General features: G+C 31.7%; 1 protein-coding gene across 1 annotated transcript; it reads right to left on the reverse strand.

Moving 5' to 3' along the window:
• Nucleotides 1-317: 317 nt before the first annotated feature.
• On the reverse strand, nucleotides 318-1,791 carry LOC108969055 (jmjC domain-containing protein 4 homolog). The gene is made up of 2 exons (XM_018933548.1): nucleotides 1,229-1,791; nucleotides 318-1,166 (listed from the first exon to the last, which is right to left on the reverse strand). Exons 1-2 carry the CDS (start codon nucleotides 1,780-1,782, stop codon nucleotides 413-415), a joined length of 1,308 nt encoding a protein of 435 aa, XP_018789093.1. The 5' UTR covers nucleotides 1,783-1,791; the 3' UTR covers nucleotides 318-412.
• Nucleotides 1,792-2,063: the final 272 nt, after the last annotated feature.

Raw genomic sequence — 2,063 nt, forward strand, 5'->3', positions numbered from 1 at the left:
AATCGAGTGATTGGAAATTGAAACGTAGTCGCGGCCAATATTTGTGAGATAATTAAAAAAAAATAAATGCCACAGAATATTCCTTTGAATGATACYAAACATTTGACGTTAAAAAAAAAAAGTAGAGAAGTTCGAAACGGATCACCCTCTACTTCCACCCCCGTGAAGCGCCCTATCAGGCAAGAAAGCGCTTGAAGCGGTGCTAAGAAAAAAAATAGAGGTACATGAGGGACGAGTTTAGTAGGCCATTGTCCTTCAATAGTAGAGTCAAATAGCACTTTCCGCAAAATCAAGCTAATGCTATACTATTGAAAAAGTTCGCTTCAATACTTGTATATTTTCCTTATTTTTCTGATTACAATACATTGGTGCCAGTTATCATAGGATTGGAAAACAAAGAATAAATACATATCTATATATCGGTTAAGCTATAAATGGTTTTTAACATATTTGTTTTTAATACATATGGTATATTCTTGTTTATTAGACTAGTATATTGATTAATAAGACTGATAAATTTTATACATTTGTTGTATAATCTGGAACAATTGTGTACAAATTTATCCTGAATCATGGTTTTTAGTACAGTATCGATATTTTTTAAATCATAGTATATATGAAAGTCATTGATATAAAACATATGACTTGAAGGACACTGAATATTTTTTATATTTGAGTTTCCCTGCTTTTTCAACAGAAATAATCGTCGTTTGGCAATAAAACACAGTATTTCTAGAAATTCGGCAATATTTATGCCAAAGTCTACGTGCAAAATTTGCTGACATTGTTCATTAAAATTATGACTTCTTCTGAAATCATTGATCTCAATCACAACTTTCCTCAAATTAGACGAAATATTATTCCATATATATTTTAAATTGGCAGCGTTAAACCAGTTATGATTCACCGATATAGTGTCAGTAATATTAGTTACTTGATGATACCACCCACTTGGGACAAATATGCCTTCGTTTTGTTTTTGATATACTACGAAATACTTTATTTTAGATTTACGCAAAGTTTCCTCATTAATTTCACAAGGTAGTTTTTTATACTGATCCAATAATTTCAACTCCTCCCCGGGAGGTAAGAGAATCCACTTTTTGCAACCGTATACATTTGCAGACCAACTGAATGATCCAAAAACATCTACATGAAAAGGAGTCCTGCTTGAAAAATAAAAAGAAAGCAATTTTATGAGCCTTATTTTTTTTGTACACAATTTTACCATGTATTTTTCGGTCCCATATAAACGAATCGATAATCATCTCGGTGATTCTCAGTTAAGAATTCATTCAACCAATCCGAAAAAAAATGCTTAGGAACATTGTAGAACTCGTAATTCCGAAGGTAAGCTTTTAAATGCCAATCTTTTAAATAGAGATGCACCGAATCTTCACCACTATTTCGACTTAAAATAGATTTTTCCCATTTGTCAATATAATCGTAAAATGACACTTCAATTGATACACTTTTATCTATACAGTTTGTTACAGGAACTAAACAGTCCTTTATTTTATCCTTAAGATAGGCAAAATTTATATTCATCCGTGTTGCATTTTTTCTTGATATCCACGTGTGACTGCATTCCCATTCACTAGATATATTTGTTATAACTGCTGGCCAATTTTGATTAATAAATTCCCGATAAAAAGTATTATAAGATATCTCGTCTACACGAAATCTTATTATGTCATTTTTTAAATGTGTGTTTAATTTAACACAATTCTCCAAGTCTAAGCGAATCATATTTATCAACCTAACTCGGTTGTTACGGGGCATCTCGAAAGGATAAAATCTATGTCTTATTAACTGTATTACCGTGCCTATTGCCTGTGGAGACTCCACATTGCTTATTGTTTACAATATATGGAATACTAATTAGTTTGCCATATATCGTAAGCAATAAGCTGTCACTTCAGCAGTTTGACAGACCAGTTTTCACTTCACCATTTGCACATATGCCGACGGCATTTTCATCTTGGCAATATGAAATTGAAGATCGACTATTAAGACGGTTGTTGACATTTTCAAAATAACATTACTCCAAAAAATTATTATTT

This window comes from Bactrocera latifrons, unplaced genomic scaffold, assembly GCF_001853355.1.
Source record: "Bactrocera latifrons isolate USDA-ARS-PBARC rearing strain unplaced genomic scaffold, ASM185335v1 scaffold_2399, whole genome shotgun sequence".
Lineage (NCBI taxonomy): Eukaryota > Metazoa > Arthropoda > Insecta > Diptera > Tephritidae > Bactrocera > Bactrocera latifrons.